The 24,069-nt window shown below is 40.9% G+C and overlaps 1 protein-coding gene across 5 annotated transcripts in view; it reads right to left on the bottom strand.

The window, feature by feature from the left end:
- Positions 1 to 24,069, bottom strand: part of CILK1 (ciliogenesis associated kinase 1) — a 55,890-nt gene that overhangs the window by 15,619 nt on the left and 16,202 nt on the right. For 3 of the 5 annotated variants that reach the window (XM_017542878.2, XM_037743604.1, XM_037743605.1), the window contains exons 2-5: positions 21,409 to 21,681; positions 18,238 to 18,292; positions 12,939 to 13,060; positions 11,896 to 11,975 (exon numbers count right to left, since the gene is read on the bottom strand). In XM_017542878.2, coding sequence (XP_017398367.1) covers positions 11,896 to 11,975; positions 12,939 to 13,060; positions 18,238 to 18,292; positions 21,409 to 21,509 — 358 coding nt within the window. In that variant the 5' untranslated portion in view covers positions 21,510 to 21,681. Of the gene's footprint in view, positions 1 to 11,895; positions 11,976 to 12,362; positions 12,616 to 12,938; positions 13,061 to 18,237; positions 18,293 to 21,408; positions 21,682 to 23,405; positions 23,504 to 24,069 lie in introns of those variants that run through there. The other 2 variants (XM_037743603.1, XM_017542881.2) reach the window with 2 other exon arrangements.

Below are 24,069 nucleotides of genomic sequence, written 5' to 3' on the forward strand. Positions count from 1 at the left end.
AAAAAAAAAAAAAAAAGAGAGAGAGAAAATTTCTTTTAAAATATCAGACTGGATTATAGGCTGAGATAACATTGCAAAAAGAAACTGTCACTCAAGGGGAAAATATCACTCCTACCCTGACCAAGTTAGACAGAAAGAATTTCAGATTAAAGCCATTGTAAAGGACAACTGTCTTTTATTTTTATTTTTTAAGTGATGAGGTCTCATTGTATTGCCTAGGTTGGAGTACAGTTGCACAATCATAGTTCACTGCAGTTGGGGCTCAAGAGATCTTCCTGTCTCAGCCTTCCAAGGGCAAAAACCATGGTGCCTGGCAATTTTTTTTTTTTTTGTAAAGACAGGGTCTTGCTCTGTTGCCCAGGCTTGTCTTGAACTCTTGGCTTCAAGCAATCCTCCTGTGTTAGCCTCCCCAAGTGCTGGGATTATAGGTGTGAGCCACCATGCCCAATCCAGATAACTATCTGATGGGAATTGAGAGTTTATACCACAGCAGAAACACAATTATAATTTTTGTTTAAGAAAGAATTTATGAATATGATCTACTCATATCTGAGATTGTGGTATATGATGCAACAAATGTTTAAATATTAACTACTTATGGCCAGGCATTGTGGCTCACGCCTGTAATCTTAGCACGTTGGGAGGCCGAGGTGGGTGGATCACAAGGTCAGGAGTTCGAGACCAGCCTGGTCAACATGGTGAAACCCCATCTACCAAAAATACAAAAATTAGCTGAGCGTGGTGGCAGGTGCCTGTAATCCCAGCTACTCAGGAGGCTGAGGCAGGAGAACTGCTTGAACCTGGGAGGTGGAGGTTGTAGTGAGCTGAGATCATGCCAGGAGGCTGAGGCAGGAGAATTGTTTGAACCTGAGAGGCAGAAGTTGCAGTGAGCTGAGATCATGCCATTGCACTCCAGCCTGGGCGACAGGGTGAGATGTTGCCTCAAAAAAAATAAAAAAAGGTAAGTATTTATTACTTTGCTTAATGAGGAAGTCCAGTGGTACATCTGCACCTCACATGAAAGGCAAAGATAACTCATCACATGGGAAGCCTATCTCAGCTATAGCAGAGCTCTGGAGGTACAGGCAAGGGATAGTCAACATGGAAATCTTCCAAGCTCACTCAAACACCCAGTCATTTGCAATGTGTCTCTGAAAACCCCAAACCTCCCACTTCCTAGGAGTATCACTAACCTAGACATTCAGTGTGGCTCTAAATCTCAGTGGGACATCAACACTGCAAATACAACTCAGCTGCTGCTGCTGCTTTATCTGTTACATGCTATCATCGCTGTCATTACAGGCTGAGTATCCCTGATCTGAAAATCCAAAATCTGTGATGCTCTAAAACCTGAAACTTTTGAGCACCAACATGACAAAGAAATTGCTTATTGCAGCATTCTGAATTTCAGATTTTTGGGTCAGGGATATTTAACTGGTAAAATATAATGCAAATATTCCAAAATCTGAAATAATCCAGATTCAGAAATACTTCTGGACCCAAGCATTTCAAATAAGAGATACTCAATCTGTATCAGTGTTATGAAAATGGATTCTAACTAGCACACTATGGGAGAAATTAATAGCCATCACTGCAGAACTACATGACTCCTTGACGACCTCTACGCTGACAATGCTCAAGTCTACATTTCTAATTTACCTTCTCTACCCTTCTGAAGACCTAAATCCCTATTTGGATAGCAACTGGAGGTCACTATTATCCCTATGTTAACTTATCCAAAACCACTCTGTCCTTTAACAAACAATCTCTCCTTCCCAACTTTGAATAAGATTGCTAGGTACTTTGTGGTTATGATGGATTCATCCTTCCCCAGTTATGAGATTATGTCGTATTTCTGTCAGAATATCTTATATCGGCCGGGCGCAGTGGCTCACACCTGTGATCCCTGCATTTTAGGGGGCCAAGGCAGGTAGATCACTTGAAGGTCAGGAGTTTGAGACCAGCCTGGCCAACATGGTGAAATGCCATCTCTACTAAAAGTATTTTAAAAAATTAGCCAGGTGTGGTGGCATGCCTGTAATCCCAGCTACTTAGGAGGCTGAGGTGGGAGAATCACTCGAATCTGAAAGGGGGAGGTGGCAATGAGCTGAGATCATGCCACTGCACTCTAGTCTGGGCAGCAAAGCAAGACTTCATCTTGGAGCTGGGCAGGGGAATCTCATATTTGTCTCTTTCTGCGTTCTCACTGCCTATGCCTGCACTGCCACTTTCTTGCAGAGCTTCCTTACTCCAGCTTCTCTCCCATAATCCTGACCACTTAAACACTCTCTTTCCCTTGTCACTCTCTCATTCACCTACAAAAACCATTCATGATTCTTTTTTATATTATTTAACAGGGCTGAACTCCTTTCATTCTACCTAAAGAGAGAGGCTTATTTTCCAACACTTATCGATACACGTAACGTGTGTTCCAATCAGGTACAACTCCTCATTCCGAGTTCGCTGTACAGTCATGCATTGTATAACAGAGTTTCAGTTGATGATGGACTGCATATATGATGGTAGTCTTACAATAAAGCTGAAAAATCCATATCATCTAGTATTTACTACACTAAACTTTTAATTATTATTTTAGAATTATACTCCTTCTACTTACTGAAAAAAAAAGTTAACTGTAAAACGGCCTCAGGCAGGTCCTTCAGGAGGTACCTAGAAGAAGGCATCATTATCATGGGAGATGACAGCCCCCTGTGTATTTCTGCACCTCAAAACCTTCCAGTGGGACAAGATGTGGAGATGGATGGCAATGATACTCGTGACCCTAACCCTGTGTAGGCCTAGGCTAATGTGTGTATTTGTGTCTTAGATTTTAGCAAAAAAGTTTAAAAAGTAATAATAATAATTTTAAAACAGAAAAAGCTTACAGAACGAAGATTTAAAGAAAACATTTTTTTGTACAGCCATATAATGTGTGTGTGTTAAGTCAAATGTTATTACGAAAGAGTCAAAAAGTGAAAAATGTATGTTTATTAAATAAAAAGTTTCAGTAAGCTAAGGTTAATTACTGAAGAAAGAAATTTTAAAAATCTAGTGTAGCCTTGGTATACAGTGTTTATAAAGTGTCCTAGGCCTTCACACACACTCACTGATTCACCCAGAGCCACTTCCTGTAAGCTCCATTCACAGTAAGTACCCTAGACAGGTGTACCTTTTAAAAAATCTTTTATACTTGGCCGGGCGCGGTGGCTCAAGCCTGTAATCCCAGCACTTTGGGAGGCCGAGGCGGGTGGATCACGAGGTCAAGAGATCGAGACCATCCTGGTCAACATGGTGAAACCCCGTCTCTACTAAAACTACAAAAAATGAGCTGGGCATGGTGGCGCGTGCCTGTAATCCCAGCTACTCAGGAGGCTGAGGCAGGAGAATTGCCTGAACCCAGGAGGCGGAGGTTGCGGTGAGCCGAGATCGCGCCATTGCACTCCAGCCTGGGTAACAAGAGCGAAACTCCGTCTCAAAAAAAAAAAAAAAAAAAAAAATCTTTTATACTACATTTTTACTGTACCTTTTCCATGTTTAGATACACAAATACTTACCATTGTGTTACAACTGCCTATAGTATTCAGTACAGTAATATGCTGTACAGGCTTATAGTCTAGGAGCAATAGGCTATACCATATAGTTTAGGTATGTAGTAAGCTATACTATCCAGGTTTGTCTGAGTAAGTGTGCTCTATGATGTTTGCATAACAAAACCATCTAACAACAAATTCTCAGAACATATCCAGTCGTCAAGTGATGTGCAACTGTATTTATTTCCATTAATAATGTGCTCTTGCTCCTTTTTGTCTACATCAATCCCTCCTTCTTGCCATCCTTCAACACCTGTTTTGAGTTTCGCTTCTTCCATGATGCCATTCTAATATGCTAGCATTCATTCATTCATTCTACCAACAGATTTTCACTGAGCATCCACTCCATGTCAGGCAGAAGATTAGGTTCTAAGGATTCAGAAACAATGCAATGGACATGACTCTTGCCCTCATGGACATAATAGGCCCTGCCCTCTAACTCCAGTTAAGCTCTATCATCTTCAGGTATGTTAACCATTTTTCATGAATTAGATGGAAGCACTTTAAGGGCAGAGGCCACATTTATATTGGCCTATATAGAATAAAAAAGAATTATATATTCTTTTGAATGCCTGGCACAGTGACAGGAGTATAGTCATCTCATAATACATTCTTGTTGATTGAACATTGAACAGCTTAATGTTAACACATCTACCTGAGCCAAGCACCAGGGTCAACCAGAGAGCAGACCAGAGCTGAGAGGAGGATGGAAGGGAGGAAACCCCATGAGACAGCACTGAGAACTTAGAAGAACAATGACACTGAAGTAGTGCAGGGGACATTGAGGGCTGAGCGCTGGTTGTTCTTGTGACAGAGGGAGTTGTGTTAGTTGAATGTATGAATGAAGAAGGCAGGAAGTTTAGTAGGACTAAATCTATTGGTCAAGGTTGTTTTCCAAAGACTCTCTCTGCTCTAGAGCAAAGGGAGGGTGATGGTGATATGGTTATATGTGAAAACATACCAACTGCCATTATCATGGAAAGGAACAGTATTTTAATAAAAGGACAATCCTCTGTTCATCATTCTAAAGACAACAGTACTTAATACTGGGTCAAGTTATAAATGGATAGTATTATACTGTGGCATAATGAAGAATCTGCAAGAGAAGTAGCTGGCTTAGATGGACAAAGTGAACATAATTACAGAGCCTAGAACCCAGTAAACACAGAAGAGGATGAAAGTATAGAAATGATCAGATACATACAAGAGGGCATAAGTGAGAGCAGAAAGTACTTCCTTCCCATCATGGGGTTGCTTCTATTTTCCACAATCCAAGGCATTGACAAGATAGGGGTTAAACCAGAGACAGGCACAGCAAATTTGCTATTTTACAGCACATGCATACATGGGTTTGTAGGTATACTATGAAATACATATGCATATATATATTCCACTGCTCATTCTTTATCCTGCCATTGTACTAGTATATACCTAACCAGTACATATAATTCCTTGAAATATCCTAGTGAACTTACTAGTAAATGAAACCAAAATTATAAGTACCAAACTTGAGGTTGTCAATTCAACAAATGCAAAGAGCATTCAATATCAGTCAAGAATGGCCTTTAAAATTAAAGAAAAGATTTCTGATATGGACACATTTGGATGCTTATTATCAGCCTAATTAAATAAAGATTTATTCATGCCCACCACAGTGGTGGCGTCTCTAAGACTTCACCCAGTATAACTGGGTCATTGTGTTTGGACCCTCCATTCTTCAGAGCATCCCCCAGCTTGCAGAAGGCCTGATTGTGTTTCCATTTTGGAATTGGCTTAAGAATGTGTAGGGATACAAGCAGTGATTACAGTGATCTTTTGTCAATGCACCTGTGACCTCTGAAAATATATGAATTGTGAGACCATGGTTTGTCTTCCTAAAAACTCAGGGCATTCAAAACACTCCAATAAAAAAAAGGAATGGCAGGCATCACTTTTTTACTGAACAGATGGGAAAACTGAGTCATGGTGGCAGGGGGCGGTAGATGAATTATTCCCAATTCCACCAAGAAACATGTCATAGCTATTATAGCGTCCAGCTCTACTCTCCCTCTCAATTCATACAGCTAATTTTTTTTTTTAAAGTCATCTCAGCTCACTGCAGCCTCCATCTCCCAGGTTCAAGCAATTCTGATGCCTCAGCCTCCCAAGTAGCTGGAATTACAGGCTTGCACTATCCATGCCTAGCTAATTTTTGTACTTTTAGTAGAGACAGGTTTTCATCATGTTGGCCAGGCTGGTCTCCAACTCCTGGCCTCAAGTGATCCACCTGCCTCAGCCTCCCAATGTGCTGGGATTACAGGCATGAGCCACCATGCCAGGCCCATATAGCTAAATCTTGATTTGTTGTTTTCATCCTCTCAAGTCTAGATTAATGGTGTTTCTCCTCATAGGCTCCCTTTTTCTCATTTAGTTGGGGTAATTATTATTTCCAAACTTATGTGGCAGTTCCCTTATAATGAGGCCTCTGTCCTGCAGCCCCCACCCACTAGGGCAACTCCCTCTGGCATCATCTAGAACACCCACCACAACAAACTCGTGTCTTCTCTCTGCTCAGTTCGTCCTATCATCAATTCGTACTCAGATGCAAGTATCGTGCTCACACTCCAGACTGTGTTCTCTGCTTCCATCCTAGTCATGCTCCTGTAAATACTGGCCACCCCTCCTATGGGCCAAGCTTTATCCTCTCCCTCATTGCTAACTCTTCTTTAATCCTCCTTCCACACTAATGAAATGAGGGGGAGGAAGATTCCGACTCCCCACATATCCCTTTAAGCAGCTTCTTTTTTTACGGGTCCTACTTCAGGTTCAAAACAAGCAGAGAGAAAATGGCTGGGAAAGAAAAGTAATTGCGAACAGACTCTAAAAATGACTGATGAAAACTGTATCTGTCAGTTGACATATGCTGTATTTGTTATACTGTCTTCAAGTAGAAGCCTTTATAACAAATTTGTGAATATATCTGTAGACATCTAGCCCTCTGTTAAGTACCAAATAATATAGCAATGGGCTATTACCGGCTTTATACACATGAGATCTATACCTGGTAATTAAAAGTTTAAGATCCTTATGTTATGTACAGTTACTTTTCATGTCTATTTTAACATGACGTTACTATTTCCTTATAAGCGTCAATTCCGCATAGTGGGTAGGTGTGCAGACCAGCCAAGTTGCCTGATTTCAAATCATAATTCTGTTATTCACTTACTCACTGGCTGGAAAGTACTTATCTTTCCTGTGCCTTAGTTTTCTTATCTGTAAAATGGGGAAATAATAGCATCTACCTAATGGGGTTGTTCTGCAGGATTAAATGGGTTGCATTTGTAAAGCTTTTTTTTTTTTTTTTTTTAGACAGAGTCTTACTCTGTCACCCAGGCCAGAGTACAGTGGTGTCATCTTCACGGCTCACTGCAACCTTTGGCTTCTGGGTTCAAGTGGTTTTCCTGCCTCAGTCTCCCGAGTAGCTGGGATTAGGCCCAGCTACTATTTTTATTAGAGATGGGGTTTTGCCATGTTGGTTGGGCTGGTCTCGAACTCCTGACCTCAGATGATCTGCCCACCTCAGCTTCCCAAAGTGCTGGGATTACAGGCATGAGCCACCACACCCGGTCTGTAAAGCTTTTTGAGCAGTGTTTGCACATCAATACTTTATAAAAGCTAGTCATTAACAGTACTACTATTAACACATTCTCTCATTTCACCCTCCCATAACCTGTTAAAATGGAGCAGACACAGCTCCATTTTTGCTAATAAAAATTACATCTGGCATGCCCCATCGGTAAGGAGGTGGTACTAAAACTCTAATTTGTAGCAGGGTTCCTGTTCTGCTGATTTGTGCAATGTGATCTATAACAATAAGCCTACTTCTTCCTCTGGGCTTCTGATTCACAATGAAAACTCTTTTAGCTGGGGTCATTCAGAGATCATGCAACAGCCAAGTGTTGTTATGATAAGAACCTTCCTGTTCAAAACTGTTTGACTTCCAGGAGAGAGGAACAGACCTTCAATTTAATTTCAGAGTCCTATATGCCAGTTGAATAACAGAGGGATTTTCTTTCATCCTGGTAGAAAATATGTGCGCTTATTTTTTCATTAATAACCCCTGGGCAAGGAAAACATCAAGCCACAAAGAAGGCTTTCTCCCCGCTACCACATTTTGTTATTGATGAATCGGACATGAATATATGGAAATAACCAGAGAATAAACACTATGAATTTATATAGCACACTTTCCTGCTGTGGAAACTTTAATTTCACAGATATTACTGAATTCAAACCTACAATGTTTTTATCAAGAAGGCTACAGGGACTGCAACGCATAGAAAGGCAAAGGACTGTCTCAAGGTCATGCATAGTGAGACAGTGAGGAAACAGAAGCAGAGAACCAACTCTTGGTGCAAAACATTGTCCTCCAGACTACCCGATGCATTTCTATTTCTGGCATGGATAAGTGTGACCTGGATATTTGTAAGGTCAAGTCAGAGTTGAAACAGACCATTTACATTAATTATTTAATTCCTGCAAAGGACATATGCTTTGGCATTGCTCAATCAGCACCAAGTAGAACTGTGTTTTCATTCCCCGTGAGAGGAAAATACTCAGTGACATGAAGTATGGCCATAGCAACAACCTGCAGCACTGTTCTCCCCTCTCGGAGGAGTCTATTCCCCAGAGGCAGAACATGCCTCCTCACAGTGAGAATGGGCTACCAGAGAAGAGCCTGAAACTCACATGACTAATCTTTGAAGTGCTTTAAGTGCTTTTTTTTCATTGCTGAAGGAGAGGGATATAGAAGTACATGGGCACTTAACCAAAGTCAATACCATACAAAAACCATTAAACAGTTTCTAAAAATCATCTATCAGTGAAAATGGGATAGGGGCAAAGTGCAGTGGCTCACTGCTGTCATCTCGGGACTTTGGGAGGCCAAGATGGGTGGATCACTTGATACCAGGAGTTCAAGACCAGGCTCACCAACGTGGCGAAACCTCATCTCTACTAAAAACACAAAAATTAGCTGGGTATGGTGGCACACACCTGTAGTCCCAGCTACTCAAGTGGCTGAGGCATGAGAATTGCTTGAACCTGGGAGGTGGAGGCTGCCGTGAGCCAAGACTATGCCACTGCACCTCAGCCTGGACGACAGAGTGAGACCGAAATTAGTATCCATACTCCTTACAATGATTATTATTTTCTTCACCTCTTACTCTCTTGTTCTCTCTGAGCACAGACAGGTTTTCTAATTAAGCATAGCAAATAGGCGTAGGCTATCTGAACTAATCTCCATTCAACCACTTTATTGCAATGGGACCTTTGGCAGGTTTTCGAGCCTCTCTGAACCTCAGTTTCCTCTTTTTTGTAAAGAATAGATACCACCTATTCTTTCTAAAAGATAAATTGACAAAGAAATAAGTTAACAGATAAAATGTTAAGCTCAAACTAGAACTGGGCACTTAATTGCTGAGGAAAGGTGTCAACAAGAATCTCTGGTAATGGCAATGGTGTTGAGGTTATAAAAGCTGAGGTCCAACCTTCACCACAAACTGAGCCTTCCCTTGTACCTTGTGGTCCAAGTGCCTAATGCATGGAGGGAAACAGTGCAGAGTTCCAACAGGCTGTTTTGACACAGTAATATATGGGTGCTAAGTTATGTACTACAGGTGAATATTTGTGTGTGTAGGATGAATGCCTATGTAGGTATATATGCATGTGGATATACGAACATGTAGATGTTTGCATGTGTATGCACATGTCTTTGGGTGCATATGTGTGGTCTATGTGTTTGTGTGTGTGTATACATACACGCCCACACATTTGATTAGGTAGAGGCCTGGACAAAAGGCTACTTTCTGGCAACAAATATCTGAGTCTCAAGAACAGCAACAAAAAGGAGAAAGAAGAAAAAGCCAAAGAATATTAACTTTTGTTTAAGTCCACCACTCAGTTCCCAGTACCGAGAAAATAGTCTGAATAACTGAGACATTATGATTGGTCTCTATCTGAAAATGTACGATCTCTTTTGAGAATCCCATTGAGTTCTCGTTATTTTTTTCCTGAACTCTTAATCTAGTAAGTGACATTTCTCCTATTTGTCCCTAAGATACCATGCCAGAAGCTTTTAATGTTTTGCAAATTCCCACTCTTATGAATTCTTTGAATAAAGGACAAAGTGCCAGTTCTACAAATGTCAGTGGATTCAGAGAAAACCTGTACTAGAAACTTTTGACTAGAACTGGTTCACGATTTGACTCAGTCTTGCATATTACATGCTGATTACTCAGCATGTGCCTGAGGCTGACTAGGATTTGTGGATAGCCTATGTTTGTCTATGTGTCATTTAGTCTCTAACTATAAGGGGTTACTTAGGAAGTAAAGAACACGCTGGTAATGATCCCAGATGTACTATGCCACCTTCTCCAGCACAAGGTCTTTTCTATTCACTGACAATTTACATCAAATCTAAATTATCTACTCAGGAGGCTGAGGCAGGAGGATCATTAGAGCCCAGGAGTCCAAGCCCAGCCTGGGCAGCATATTGAGACTTTCTCTTAAAAATCTAAACTAGCTATATTATCAAAGGGCTTCAACCCAGTCTCCTTATTGAGTAATAAAACTCATTTGTTGGTACAATGGCAACGATATCCTCGGACTGAGAGTTAATGGATTTCTGCCTATGCAAAATCAGCTTGGCCCATCTGTCTGTATACCTCAATGACCTCAAATGACCTCCTGAGAAGACTTCTGGCCCCACCTGTGGATATCTCCATCTGGTGGCTCTGTGCTCACAAGAAGTATTGATCCAACCCCAGCTAGGTCTGTGTCTAGTTAGTAACAACCAGCAATACTCCAGGTAGTTGCTGGAGAATATAACCTCAAACTCATTGCTACTTAATACCTTTCAAAAGCTCAGCTAAGAACAACAGTGATGGGGGATTTCCAGAAGGGTATGCAGTCATCATTCCTTTGGATACTCTAAATTTCTCCCTAGCCTAACTAGACCCTCTGTAGAGCAAATCAGACTGGCCCCTGTATAAATATTTTCTCTGATTAGGTGATGTAATTGGCCTCCACTGAGGGATATGATATGAAACTGCCCTCTAAAACCCGTCACTCTGTTTATGAAGTCATATTACATACCATCCTCGCTGAAGGGTCCATGAAAAAACCTGCTCTCTGGTCTTGGTATCAAGAATAGTTCTGTTTTTCTTGGGCAACTGGTCTGCTCTTAACCTACGTGTGTTGTAACTGGTCATATTTAACATTTTGCATGATCTGACAATGAACTCACAATCAAATCTTAGCCTGCTTCTTCTTCTTCTTTTTTTTTTTTTTTGAGATGGAGTTTCGCTCTTGTTACCCAGGCTGGAGTGCAATGGCGCGATCTCGGCTCACCGCAACCTCTGCCTCCTGGGTTCAGGCAATTCTCCTGCCTCAGCCTCCTGTGCTTCTTCTACTGAAATAAAACTTGCTGGTGGCTGGGTATGGTGGCTCATGCCTGTAATTCCAGCACTTTGGGAGGCCAAGGAGGGCAGGATCATGAGGTCAAGAGACAGGCCGTCCTAGCCAACATGGTGAAACCCCATCTCTACTAAAAATACAAAAATTAGCTGTGCATGGTGGTGCGCACCTGTAGTCCCAGCTACTTGGGAGGCTGAGGCAGGAGAATCACTTGAACCCAGGAGGCAGAGGTTGCAGTGAGCCGAGATCGTGCCATTGCACTCCAGCCTGGCAACAGAGCAGGGCTCCGTCTCAAAAAACAAAAACACTTGCTGGCATGCATTTTGAGGACTAACCTCACCTCTGGCAATATCCACACCTTGTTTCGCCTTTGTCTCTCTGTTTAGTTTGCTAATTTCTAATTTATTCTATTTTCCTGTGTTACACAAATTTTGTGAGACTACTTTTAAACTCGTTTGAAAGAAGTTGAAAAATAAATACAACAGAAAAATGAGAAGTCACAGTGAAGCACTGTTAGTGGATCAAATATAATACATGAAACTTCTCAGAATTCTAATCTTAGGTTTCTAATTTAACACACTAGCTAATGGTCAGGAATCATATTTCTATCTATAATTCTAAGCTTAATGCTAAAGCCTACAGAACAAAAACATACAGACATAATAAGTAATGAGGGAAATTCAGAGATCAAGTTATAAAAGTTAATATATTTTAAAATCCATTATCAGCCTCTCAATTCTTCAAACTTTTCTGGGGTATCAGCTATAAAAAATATTAATGTTTGCTACAACTTCTACTTCATGACAACATTTCACTGCTATTTAAAAGCACAACACTCCAAATCACCTACCGTGTTTGTGAATAAATGCAAGTCCTTGTAATATCTGATACATGATATTCCTTATAGCAGACTCAGGAAACAACTTATTTCTGTATGAGGCAAAGGAAAGCAAAGTTATAAATCGAAGGCCAGAACCTTTGATAATAAATACTAAAGAAAAATAGCTATTTGTTTATACAGAGGAGTTACCTTATAAACACCAAATACATTCACATGTGTTACAAAAATGAAAAGATTAAACATTTGATAGTAAGCCAAAATCAAAGTTTTTCCTCCAACATAGTATATAAAACATAAAAAAAAAATCTCCTCTCCCCATGATATAAACTAAAACTTTAAAAAATTTTGGTGGGGAAAATTTGAGTTCTTCCAGATGAAGCCCTTATGCAACGCGACGGCTAATAACATTTTCCTCCTGGCTGGGCAAAGCACACAGCAAACTGCTGTTATTGTCAATAAAGATGATATTTGCTCACTCAGAGGGGTGCTGTGAATGGCATTCATTTTGCCACAAAGAAGATGTGCCCAAGAGGCTCCACATGGTTCACCTTTAAAGTTCAAAATTACCGTAGCAGGTAAATTTCTGATTAGCCTCCTCTTCCCGGCATGCAAGCACCTGAGCACTGCAGTGAGAGAGGAAGTGAAACAAACCCAGGACTTTTCAGCAGAGCTCTCAAAATCCATGAAGCTGTGACCACCTCTGACTTCTAGTTGCTCTGCCCATATGTCCTAGCGGGAATGGGAAACGGCAATGTCTATTAAATCTGAGCTTCTTTGGATGAATAACTCTTTAGAATAAGAAAATGACTGCATTGAGAACAGCTTCTCTGGAGCTATCAGAGAGTCCCCAAAGTAGATATATGGGTGGACCCCACTCCTAACTGGCAGCTTTCAACATTAAAGTCCAGTAGCGTGAATGTTAAATGACTGGAGAAAGAATCAGAAGAATGCAATAAGAAGAGAGAGAGAAAAAAACCCCACAAAAGCAGAAAGAAAACCCATCTGCTTTGCCTATTTATTTCTATAATAAGATAATGATGACCAAACTGTACCTTTCTTTAATGAGCTGGTAAAGATTCTCCTTCATGTACTCGAAGATAAAATAAAGATGATCATTTTCCCTGATAACTTCTTTTAATTTGACTACCTGGGCATGGTTGAGCTTCTTTAAAGACTAAAAGGCAAGGAAGAAAAACAAAACAAAAAAATAAAACTAGAGAGAATCTGTTGTTGAAAAAGAAAAGTAATCCTACATAAACTTGGGAAGAAACATCTAATTTTAGAACCACAGAAATGTCATAAATTGTTTTATTGACAATTTAATAAACAGTGTATCTCTGAAATAGATAGTAACTTTACATAGGAAAACTACTTCGATGAACTGACTAGAAGGCGTGTATTTGACGAGTAACTGGTATTTCTGGCTGCCCCCAGCACCAGGCAATGTACCAGGGCTATTTTGGGCCCACCCCCTCCAGATGATGGAATTCAGGCTGTGGAAGTAGCCAGAGGGGAACCAATAAAAGAAGCTTAGATTTTTCTAGCACTGGAGAATGCAGCTGTGTTGGGCTGAGATCACCAGCTAACAGTCTGCAGACACTTTGAATAGGAAATTGTTCAAAAAGACAAAGGGCTGATGGCCTGCTTCTCTTGACTTTTGTCTGACTTGGGTGTCCATGAGGCGTAGAGTGCTCCTTCTTACAATGTGAGTTTGAGTTACAGAGGACCAACAGACACCTTACTGGAATAACCCTGAGGTAACATGAGAGAAATCCCTCTGCTTCCAAGAACTACAAAGGCAAAAGTGAGGCAGTGGATGAGGAATGAGAGGGTGGCTTCGAAAATAGTGCATGGCCTTCCGATTTCGCGTCTTCACGCATGTGTACTTTTCCTCCTCCTGGAACACGTGCACATGTGAGTATAGCCACGTGCACACTGTTTTCTGTTTGCATCATTAGTTTTGTCAATAGTGAACAAATCATTTTTGTATGAGTGAGCAGCATCCCTTCTTGTACAGTAGACACACCCAAAACTGTTGGTTTAGATAATCAGAATCTGATTGACTGTCCCCTTCATGGAAGCCTCCACGTGTCACTCTGGCCAGTGAGATGAGTCCTTTAATTAAAATAGCCCTTTCTCACACATAAAGATGGGAGTCCAATATTAAGTTATCTTTGAATTTCATTAAGAAGAACATTCTTTTTATAAAACAAAGAAAACATGCGAAGAGGAAAGTGTTAAAATGAATATCCTCATCTAGAAGAACGCTCAGTGATAAAATACCCAGGGTTCGGAGCTTGGGAATGTATAATATGATCAGTTACTTGAAGCAGCTGGTAAGAGAGAGGAAATATGGTCAGTGAAAGAGAGCAAAATAAGACTCATTGGAGCCTCCTCCCCAGAAGAACAGTTCCTGCCAAGATACTTCTCTGGCAGGGAATCCTCAGCTGTTTTGGCCAACTGTTTTGGCCAGATCCTTCTAGTATGGACCAAAAGGGCTGATTACTCCCTTTAGTTGGGTTGGATTCCTGGTTCTCCACAAGTAACAAACATAAACATTGCTTAACTTGTAAGTATTCACTAAACTCTCAGTGATTGCAGCTATCTTTTATGCCTGTTTGCTTAAAATGCATCACAAGCAATGGCTAAGGTAGCTAGTGGATAAGCAGCCTAGGAGAAAATTCATTCAGAGGAAAATGAAGTTGTTTTTAAAACTTTTCTGGGAGTGAATTCTAGGCAAGGAGTGGGGTGCCTCCAGCTCTTAGCCTGAAGTGCGTTTGGAGCCATGAATTACTGGCCCAACTCTACGGTGGCTCACAACTCTTGTTTCTAGGTGAGGCTCATGAGCAAGTTAAAGTTCATATTAGTTTAATATAAAAGGAATTAATTTTATGTGGGGGACTTCATGTGACTGGCTTTATGAAGATGTATTTCCAGGAAGAGGCATCTTATCTTGGCTCAGGGAAGGATTTCAAAAGAGAGGGAGAGGCAGGTCAGTTGTGTCAGAGTGGAGAAGCAGAAGCAGCAAATTAAGCCAGGTCAACAGTCCAAATCGGGACTGTTTCTCCTCATGGATGAAACTTTCAGCTGGATATTACCAGTGTTGTCCATATCAGGAACTGATCAACAGTTTCAAACTATTAAAAGAACAATGTACTGGGCCCCCAGGGTATCCTGGGGCTTAAGATGCCATGCTTGCTCTTAAAAGGCAATCAACCTAATTGGAAAGTTAGAACATCAATACAAAATACATGTAATAAAATAAGGAAGATCATATTAAGTGTCAAGGACTATCAGAGATGTGTCACGGAGTAATCAGCAAACCCTGAGTGGTCAGTGGGAGCATCACTGGGATGTGACTTAAAGGAAGAGTGACACCCGGACAAGCTTGCTGGGAGGGAGCAGGCACAACGGGAGGGAAGCCCGCTGCAGGTAAGGCATGGAAACTGAGTGGAGGACTGTGTCTGAGGGATGAGAGATGAGAATCACCCCAGTTTAGTTCTGAGGGAGACTCATCTGGAAGACTTTGGCTGGAGAAGTGAGCAGGGGGCAAACCATTTGGATGCCAGGTATATACCTGCTGAGTTCTTCTGGTGAATCTGTGGCCTTAAGTAGAGCTACAGAGGGAGATGCCTGATTCGATGAGGTTGAAAAGTAAATGATGTGTAGGAAAGCTGCACTGAAGAAAGAAATTTGGAATGTAAAGTAAGAAAAGGAAAGAGTTGGAAACTCAAGGGGAGAGGGGCTTGGGAATGTTTTGGGTTAGAGAGAATGGTGAGCACACTTATAGACTAAAGAGAAGGAACGAGTGGGGAAAAAAAAGAGTTTAAAGATATGGGAAGGAGGGGGAAATTGTTGGAGCAAGAATCTACAGACATCAAAAATTAATATGGTTAAAAAAACCAAAACAGCAAAGGAACACGGTAGGCAAGATACAGGCAGCCTATGGTTTCAAGATGGTGTCTAGAACCGCATAGCGCCATGGAAGACTATGCTTCTAAGAAAAATAGCACCAGGTGCCATCCCCCCATGACATCACAGGAGCAGGGATTCCCCTCCCTGCAGTGGCCATAAGGTGCAGAATCTCCCTGAAGTCCACAGGGTCTTCACAGGCAGACATGGAAATACATAGGCAGGCGGCAATGAGGAGAAAAGAAATGAAGAAGGAACAGAGGCGTGGTGAGAACTCAGGATTTCCCTTCAGTTCCCTTTGCTGCTGGAATGAAGCAGCTGACAGGACACAGGAAATGATGGTGACAAGAGGCCTTCAGTGACCTTCCTTTTCCTTCCCTTTCTGAGTCAGCAGGCACGAAAGAAGGACCTCAGCAAGGAGGAAGGGATGAGGAATCTTGTAAGGTGCCCACTTTGTACTTGCTTCCGCCATCCTTCCCTCGGTGTTCAGGGCTGTGGCCCAGTGCTGGGAAGTCTGTGTGAGGCTCAACAAGCGCGGGGGTGTGGGGATGGGGAAGATCCCGGCTGGCAGCCAATCTGGCATCTGTGCACGCAAGGAAAAAGAGTGGGAGTCGTCTGGTGGTCATCAGCTAGAGAAGCAGCTTCTTCAACGATCTTGCTGAGGCAGTCACTTGCTTCCTAAGACGCTATGTGTCCACAGTTTTTTAAAACTGTGTATATGAGCAATGTCTTTTGCATTAGAACTAATACACAATTCGCTGTGTGGAAAAATAAAGGTTTAACAACCAAGCCATGGATACTTCTCAGAACTTCATGTCACAGAGAAAATGTCCTTAGATTATCTTTTTTTTTTAATCCCTGATGTTTGTTTTTTTTTATATCTGATGTTTTTGGATCATCTTGAACTTTTATTCTCTAGACCAGAGCTTGGCAAACTACATCCCATGGGTGAAATCCAGCCCACCACCTGTTTTCATATGGTCCATGAGCTAAGAATATTTTTGTTGTTTTTGTTTTTTTTGGAGACTGAGTCTCATTCTGTTGTCGAGGCTGGCGTGCAATGGTGCAATCTCAGCTCACTGCAACCTCTACCTTCCGGGTTCAAGCAATTCTCCTGCCTCAGCTTCCTGAGTAGTTGGGATTACAGGTGCCCACCATAACACCCAGCTAATTTTTGTATTTGTAGTAGAAATGGGGTTTCACCATGTTGGCCAAGCTGGTCTCGAACTCCGGACCTCAAGTGAGCCATCTGCCTCAGCTTCCCAAAGTGCTGGGATCACAGGTGTGAGCCACTGCACTCGGCCCAAAAAAGATAAAAAATAATATTTTTATAAATGAATGGTTGCAATTCATTGATCAAGGTACACCTGTATAATGGATCTCTTATATCAAATATTTCAATATAAAGACTTGAATGTGTTGATTTAGTGATGATAGGAAACATTTTGTTTGATGATAGGGAATACTAACTTTGAACCCTAATTAAGTTAAATATTACGTCCCCTCAAAAAGAATATCATTCTTCTCATTGAAAAACCTATAATACAGAAAATTATACTAAATTATTATTACATTTTATATCTTATAAAAATTTTATGGAAATTTGTTTTTGCTCTTGTTACACATGACATCCTATATAACATCCTCAATGTGACCTTTTGGTCCTAGAAACATAAAAGACTGACTATCTGGCCCTTTACAGAAAACGTTTTCTGATCCCTGCTTTAGGCTTTTAACCCTACTTTCATGTACAGGACTCCTTTGGAGGAAAAGAAAGGGTGTTTTCCAATATTCTATTAGGTGTTTCAAACAGGGCTGGGCAAGAGGACTAAAATTAGATGAAGCACCACTCCACTGGACAAGGAAGCGAATGTAAAACTCAATGTGGTCAATCTACTCCGACAGAGAGAAAAATTGGAACAAAATCAATAGAAGAAGAGTCAAGGGGAAAGGGAGGGAATAGTGAATCCAGTCAGAAGGCTGAATAAAAGTAAAGATCTGTGCTCCACAATACTTGACACAGGTATACCTTGATCAATGAATTTCCTCATGGAAAGTAGAGTGCAAATTATTAGAGCAAGAAACGGAAGTAAGTACTGCAATTATGTCTTGGAAAAATACTCAACAAATAGATTTTCCTTTATGTTAATAATCAAGAAAATAATTAGGCAATAATAATTCACAAAATCAACACATTCAACTTCTTTATACTGAAATATATCGATATAAGAGATCCATTAAAGATGAAAGCTTTCTAATAACAGTATATGCAATTACATCATAATCTTCTGCTTCAGCTATAATGTTATCATTTGCCTCCCTTTCCAGCATTAGTGAAAAAATTCAAATGAAATGACTATATCAACCATAAATCTAAGCATGTACAAAGCTATTTTCATCATCCATATATGAACTGTTCCTTGGCATGTTGATAAATACCTTAACCTCCCGAAGGTTCATGCATTCCTCCCAGGAATAAAACTTTCTTTTCATTCTAGAAGAGAAGAAAGAAACAAACAGCACACTTATTCTCAGCAACAGGATAAACTTTGTTTTTAGAAAAAAGTGCTTTCATTCTGAACCTAATTAACATACTTAAAGTGGGTTTAAATTTCTACCAAATATTATACTATCCCAAACCAACATTTATTTTCAAATGGCAGTGCGATCATCAATCCTAAGTCACAAACTTTGCCAGTAGCAGTGGTGTGGTGCAGTTCAAAGAGGCCTGGACTGCTGTCTTGCTCTATAATAACTAGCTAACCTTGCCCTGGAAGGAAATTGCTCAGGCTTTTTCTGTCTAGACCAGAGCTGGCCAGTAGAACTTTCTATATTGGTGAAACTGTTTTGCGCTGTCCAGGATGGTAACCACTAGACACGGGTGGCTACCGAGCACTTGGCATGTGGCTAGTGCAATGTGGGAACTCAATTTTAATTTTAATTAAATTTAAATGCCACATATGGTTACTTGCTATCATACTACACAGCAGAGCTCTAGACCTTCTAGTGTAGGAGTTAGCAAACTATGACCCATGGGCCAAAACCTCCCCCCTATCTCTTTCTATACTGCCCATAAGCTAAGAATGGCATTCACCTTTTTAAATTGGGGTTTGACGAGTCAAAAGAAGAATAATATTTCATGATGTGAAAATTTTGTGAAATTCAAATTCCAGTTTCTATAAATGAAGTTTTATTGGAACACAACCATACTCATTCATTTATATACTGCCTGTGGCTGCTTTCAAACTACAACAGCAGAACTGAGTAGTTGCAAGAGACCATATGGCTGTGAAGCCTAAAATATTTCCAGCCTGGCCCTTCATAGAGAAAGTTTGCCAACCCCTGGTCTACAGCCTGAATGGAGAGAAAGAAAACACCATTAGTTAATCAGAAATCCAAGTTTCAAGGTTACATCTTTCAGTGAATTTCAATCACATTGTCTCATTTGTCTCACAGCAGCCGTGTGAAACAGATAAGGACAGCTCAGGAAACTGAGAAACAGAGAAGGCACACAACTTTCCTGAGGTCTCACTGCTGGCCAATAATGAACTGCCCATCTCTCCAGCTTCCTCTGTCCTTATCACACTGTCTCCTGGTAGAGTGATCAAATTCTTTATTCATGCCCCAAATATGATTTAGCCCCTGCTATGTGGTACAGCAGGTGCTTTGTCAGCCACTGGCGAGACAATGATGAGAAAGACATCCCTCATGAAAGTGATATCATGGCCAGAAGGTCAACAATAATTTTCTGTACCAAGTGCTGTGAAGAAAGGAAAAGAGCCTATAAAAGTGAACCTGCCAGGGGCAGTGATGCAGCAATTGGTAGGTCACATTAAACATTTGGGGCTTCATCTTAAAACTGACAAGAAGACATTGGAAGCTGTCTTAGTATGGATTCCTCCAAAAGCGGAGCCTGGGCAAGAACTTGGGTGCAGGTAGTTTATTTGGGAGCTGATTCCAGGAAGCCAGGGCAAGGAGCAGGAAACTCAGAAAAGAGAGGTAGGGAACCCAATAAGGGGCGTATGAGCAAGCCAGTGCCAGGGTTGGCAAATGGCTCGGGCCTGCTAGGGACCTTTTAAAGAGTGGACAGAATGCACCTTGGTTGAAAGTCTCCCAAGTGCACTTGGGGTGGGGTGCCAGTGTGGGCATAGAGCTGTGTACTACAGCTGCACTGACATCAGGTGGGACTAGGGGATATGTTCAGGGAACACAATGAACATTTGGTTAAGTGGTTTTAGAGGATTAAATTTGTATGTTTAAAATAATCCCTTTGGTCTGATATGAATAAGGGAAAAAAAGCCAGGAGCCCTACAGAAGACCTAGTGGTGGAGGTGGGTAAAAGGTAATGGGCTGAATGGAGGTTAGCAGTGGGAATATACAGAAGTAGGTGGATCGCATAACTACTATGGAGAATTGATGGGACTAGATGACTAAAGGTGAGGAATAAGTGGGAGGGAAGGCGGGAGAACTCCCAGGTTTTGAGGGGAGAGTGCCATTTATCGAAATAGGGAATACTGAAGAAGAAACAAATTTGGGATGAGAGTGAGATAATATGCTGAGTCGGAGTGTAGTTTTGGGCATGGTGAGTTTGAAATATCTGCAGGGCATTCAAATAGAGATGCTGAGAAGGCAACTGGATAGAGATGGGTGTGGCAGTCTCCAATGTGGTTCCCAGGGACTCCCACCTCCTGCTACCCAGAACCTTTTAGAACCCCCTCTCCTTCAATGACTTGCTTCTAACCAATAGAATACAGCAATTTGACAGGAATGTCACTTCTGTGATTAATTTCCAAAAGCAAGATATGACTTCCATCTTAGTACAAGTCTCTCATTGCCTTCTTGACTCCTATGTCTTGATGAAGCAAATTGCCATCTTGTAAGCTGCTCTTTCGAGGCCCACATGGCAAGAAACTGAGGGCAGCCTCCTGCCAACAGCCAGCAGGGAACTGAAGCCCTCAGTCCAACAACCCATAGATCAATGAGCTCAGAATTGGATTCTTCCCCAGTCCAGCCTTCGGATGAGACCCCAGTCTGAGCCAATACTTTGACAACAGCCTCATGAGAGATAACTGAGGCAGAGAACTTAGCTAAGCTGTGCCCAGACTCCTGGCCCAGAGAAACTGAGATAATAAATGTGTGTTGTTTTAAACAACTAAGTCTTGGAGCAAATTGTTAAACAGCAACAGATAACAAATACAACGTGTCTGGACTCAGGTTGTGAAGGGCAGGTGGGGCAGGAGGAACAAGACAGCAGTCACCAGACCACCACATGCACGTAAATGACCCAAACTAAGTCACTTAATTTCTTAGAGTTTCAGTTTCTTCTCATGTAAAATGATGTTTATTAACCTGCTTGTTACTACCACACAATATGAGAAAATACTTTGATAACAAGTACTAGTGCTATGTGCAAAGTAGTAAATCTAAAGTGGAAATGTTTTTAAGACCTCTAACATGGGTGCTGCAGAGTCAATAATCACTTAACCCACAGAAATCATTATCCAAGGTTCTTCTCCAGGCATCCCACCCACTGCTCTTTAGAACTGTTTCAAAGATGGGGAATGGTGAGGGTAGAGTTAAAATGATCACAGAGTGAAGGATCAAACTTACTTTTTAATAGCAATCAGCTCCCCAGACTCAATGCTTCTTCCCAGCAGGACGGAACCGTAGGTTCCATCCCCGAGCTGCCTGATTGTTGTGTATCTATTCATGGTGTGCCTGCTCAGGCCAGACACTCATTTCACGGCCGAAGCGGTTCAGTACTGCAGCGGTAGCAGCCCTCCCCAGAGTGTAACCAGATTTTTCGATGGCAGCACCAGCACAAAGTATTCAACAGGACGTGACTATCTTCCAAATACATATTTTCAAAAATCAGTCTTCTGCCTGCAGAGAAAAATGAGAGGCAAGGATAAATGCTAAAATACATTTTCAGTAGATGTATTTTTATGAGTCTCAATCTGTGTTTTATTGGAATGCAGTCATACGCACATACTTGCACACCGTCCATGACTACAATCGCAGAGTTAATAGTTGTGTGATGCTGTACAGCCTGCAAAGCCCAAAGGACAGCAAGTTTTGGAATAATGCTGTTTCATTATAATGCTGATGAAGGAAAAAAAAACTTGATTCCGGCTGGGGCTGCTGTCTGTGTGGAGTTTGCACATTCTCCCTGTGTCTGTGTGGGTTTTCTCCAGCTGCTCCAGTTTCCTTCCACATCCCAAAGATGTGCACACTAGGTGAAAATCATGTCTACACTATCCCAGGCCTGAGTGGGTGTAGGGGGTGTGTGTGTGTGTGTGACCTGCAACTGGTGTCTGTCCGGGGTTGGTTCTCACTCTGGGCCCTAAGCTGCTGGGATAGGCTCTGATCACCCACAACCCCAAACTGGAAAAAGCAGGCAAATAATTACTTTACTTTAAAAAAAATCTTTCTCAAATGTATGTGTAGCTCACATTTATTCCAACATTTAATATTCAAAGTGTTTTGGTTTTTCTTTAGAAGTTTGGTGATGTTTTTATGGCCAGAAATATGCTGTAGGAACTTAACTCTTGTTTATATCAATTAGCCTATGGCAAAATTGGTTTTGTTTTATGATGTTTGGCATAAAGTCGTGGTTTCCAAAGAACCTACGGATGAGCTAAGTGAGAACTTCGTGTATTGACCATATGGCCCCTTTACACAGTTTACTAACCCTTGGTCTAAATAATGCTCTTTTCTAATTTCTTATACAACTAGAGATACTATGCTTGGAAAGTAAATTTGTCACTGATTCAGAAATAAATCAGCTCCAATTCAATGCTTTTCTGCTGACTAACCATTCTGGGCAAACTCTGAGAGCCAACTGTGGTCGATGAAAATTGCCAGGCTATGAAAATTTCTGCTAAATATACTGTGTTCTGTACACTTGAGCTACAATTAACAATGTAAACATACAAAAGCTAAGAAATGCTAAATTAAAGTTCTCCTGATAGGGAACTTATGTGTGCTCCATGAACTATGTGTGGCTAGGCATGAATGGTATTATTTTCACTATTAGACATTCAGAAGCTAAAGAAAGAACTAGAATTCAAGGTCTCTGTGTAGGGTATGCTCCTTTTAAAGTCACTCAGTTTGTGTCTTAAAAATAATGTCACTGATTTTTCATTTATATAATTCAGTCTGCCTATAATAAAGAAACTGTAGTAATAATGTAAAGTGATTACAATGTCTTTAAGCAAACATTAATAAAATGTAAATGCTGAAATAACAAAGATGTTTTGAAATATGGCTATCAAGCTAATAATCTGAAAAATCAAAAGATCAGAAAATAATGATTGGCAGGATGTGACACTCTGCACCTAAATCGAGTCTGTAAAGCTTCTCCTTCCAGGAGAATTCCAGTTAATAAATGTAGAAGGAAAGAGAGAACTAAGAAATGTCCCTATTAGGTAAACACCACAAAAAGGTTTGTTACAGGCAAAGTTCACTCATGAATGTGAAAATTAGTGGATGGAAGTTTAAGGAGAAACAGCATATTTGCATAGATCCAAAGTATCTAGAGGTACTTATTAACTTTGAAGAGAAAGATGGGAACTTCACAGGGAGAAATCCAGGAGAAACCTCCTTACCAGAGTGATCAAGTTCAATATCATCAGCAATACGATGACTTTATGTATTCTGGATGTGATGCATTTGAGAACGGTACATCATTACTTCTGCAGTTTTCCTGTCAAAAAGCCAGAACCTCAATCTAACCATGAAAAATATAAGACAGATATCAACTGAGAGACATTCTATAAATAACTGACTAGTACTCCTACAAAGTGTCCAGATCACAAAAGACAAAGACAGACTAAGGAGCTGTCACAGATTGGAGGCAATTAAGCAGACATGCCAACTAAATGCAATGTGGGATCCTGGAAGAGAAAAGGACGTTAGTGAAAAAGTTGGTAAAATCTGAGTAAGATCTGTTGTTAGTAGTATTGTGCCAATGCTGACTTCCTGGTTTTGATCATTGTTCTATGGTTATACGTTAATAGTAGGGAAAACGGGGTGAAGAGTTTCTAGGAACTCTGTACTATTTTTGCAAGTTTTCTGTGAGTCTAAAATTAGTTCAAGATTAAAAATTTAAAAATAGGCCAGGAACAGTGGCTCATGCCTGTAATCCCAGCACTTTGGGAGGTTGAGGCAAACGGATCACCTGAGGTAAAGAGTTTGAGGCCAGCCTGGCCAACATGGTGAAACCCTGTCTCTACTAAAAACACAAAAATTAGCTGGATGTGGTGGCATGCA

The sequence above is a fragment of the Cebus imitator genome, unplaced genomic scaffold (genome assembly GCF_001604975.1).
Source record: "Cebus imitator isolate Cc_AM_T3 unplaced genomic scaffold, Cebus_imitator-1.0 Scaffold148, whole genome shotgun sequence".
Taxonomy (NCBI): Eukaryota; Metazoa; Chordata; class Mammalia; order Primates; family Cebidae; genus Cebus; species Cebus imitator.